This window comes from Mus caroli, unplaced genomic scaffold (assembly GCF_978045245.1).
Source record: "Mus caroli unplaced genomic scaffold, Mus_caroli_1 scaffold_8, whole genome shotgun sequence".
Classification (NCBI taxonomy): Eukaryota; Metazoa; Chordata; class Mammalia; order Rodentia; family Muridae; genus Mus; species Mus caroli.
The window spans coordinates 38,514,488-38,516,816 of NW_028227263.1; the positions used below are offsets into that span (position 1 = coordinate 38,514,488).

At 36.2% G+C, this 2,329-nt stretch overlaps 1 protein-coding gene across 1 annotated transcript; it reads right to left on the minus strand.

Moving 5' to 3' along the window:
• Positions 1–1,177: 1,177 nt before the first annotated feature.
• Positions 1,178–2,110, minus strand: LOC110297571 (olfactory receptor 5P55). Its single transcript, XM_021166371.1, has one exon. The coding sequence runs from the start codon at positions 2,108–2,110 to the stop codon at positions 1,178–1,180; it is 933 nt and encodes a 310-aa protein (XP_021022030.1).
• Positions 2,111–2,329: the final 219 nt, after the last annotated feature.

Below are 2,329 nucleotides of genomic sequence, written 5' to 3' on the forward strand. Positions count from 1 at the left end.
GAGTTCCCATATAAATTCCTTTTTCACCTTAGCTTTTCCAGGCTCATGATGAGGTGATGAATGTCTCAAGCAAAAAAATATACCTTCTACAATCAAATTGTGCACTGTACCCTGTAGCATCATCTCTGGTTATTATATGGGATAGGGGCATTAAATCCCAATTTCCTCATAGACCCAGATTCATGATTGATGTGGAAGCATTTATCAAAATGCTTTCATTATACAAATGGTCTTCTAAATTGTTACATGTACCATCATATCAGAAGTCTGATTTTAATGTGTATTTTAAAATAAGTAGAATCGTAGAAACTTTTTACACGTATGATATTGAAACTTTATTTCCACCAAAGTAAGGATGAAATCAGTTTTCCCAGGAATAACCTAGTTATGGTGTGCATAAATTAGATATTCATTACAAAAACAACTTTCCTCAAAGATTAGTGTGTTGTATTCAGTATTGATTACTTTAGGCAAATCTTGGGTGTCATAACATTGCTCACAGCCTTAAATTTATCATAGTATAATATATGTCACGTATGGGGAAAATAGAACCAGAATTGAATCAACACTTATGTTGCATAAAATCTAGAATCAGAGGGAATGGCTCTATATCTCTCTGGATAAACTGGTTGATTTCTCCAATGCCTGATATCCTCCTCTGTAAATTGAATGCAATTTAAAGTGCCAAATTAAATGGTATAATATAAAACTAAATGTAAAGCCAAACCCATTGGTTTCTATATTTCTGGATTTTACTATTAATGTCATATCTCTGTTCCTTCATGATTATATGGTAGATCAAAATTTATTTTTCACTGTCCAGACAGTCTTTTTGCAAAATAAGAAATAACAATGCCACTTGATTTGGTGGGTTGGTTTTTTTTTTTTTCAGAATAAATAGGTTCTATATGCAATTGAATTATAGCACTGCCAAAAATGGAATGATTAAATTATTGTTTGTTTCATATACAAAACATTTTCACATATTCAGGCATTTTATAATAGTAATAATTGTTGCTGTGTTAGTATAACATGACAGATACCAAGAAGTGTTCTTACTATATTCAAGTGTATAGAGGGAAGTTGATAAAAAGGGTTACAACTTTAACTTATACAAACAATTGAGCAACACTTACTAGGTACTAACAGTGGTATGCATATGTAAAACGCTTACACTCTATGGAAATATTCTGATGATAGCCTTCCTGAGAGCCTCTTTTACATCTCTGTTTCTCAGACTGTAGATGAGGGGGTTGAGCATGGGGATCACCACTGTATAGAATACAGACAGTATCTTGTTCTGTGCAGTAGAGTAGTTTGATTTGGGCATCACATAAATGAAGGTAATGGTTCCATAGTAGAGAGTGACTGCAGTGAGGTGGGAGGTGCAGGTGGAGAAGGCCTTCTGTCGGCCCTCAGTGGAGCGCATCTTCAGGATGGTGATGAGAATGTAGGTGTAGGAGACAGCTATGACAAACACTGTGATCACAATGATGGATCCAGCAGAGATAGAAGGAATAATTCCAATAATGGAGACATCTGAGCAAGAAAGCTTCAACACAGCAGGGAAGTCACAGAAAAAGTGATCTATCTGATTTGGTCCACAGAAGGACAGACTTGACAGACAACTAGTAAATGTTCCTGAATTCACACAGCCACCTACATATGAAGCTCCAACTAAAAGGAAGCAGATCCTGGGAGACATATGTGTTGAATAGAGCAGGGGTGAGCAGATGGCCACATAGCGGTCGTAGGCCATGACAGCTAGGAGGAAGCACTCAACTGTCCCAAATGTCACTGTGATGCAGAATTGGGCTATACAAGCAGCTACAGAGAGTACTAGTCCATTTCCAAGAAATCCTTTAAACATTGTCGGTGTGATTGATGTGGAAAACCCAATGTCTACAAAAGCCAGATGGCTAAGGAACAGATACATGGGAGTGTGGAGTTGGGGGCAGCTCCTTATTAAACTGATGATGCTGAAATTTCCCACTAAAGTAACATTATATATTCCTAGAAATACCATAAATAGGATGACACGTAATGTGGAGTTCTCCGTTAACCCCAGAAGAATGAACTCTGTCACAGTGGTGTGGTTTTGAGTCTCCATTTCAGGTGTGAAATATCCTTGTTGAGGGAAATGAGAAATTCTTTAGTTCAGTATTATTTTTCAATATTTCCTATGTTTTTCTTTTATTATTTCAAAGATAAAATTATATTCCCTTCCTTTGACCCAATACAAATATCTATGCTTTGAAGAACTGGGGATTTTGTTCTTTCCTTTTTGAATAAACTGTATGTAATTGTCTCACCCTTTTTTGCCACTATT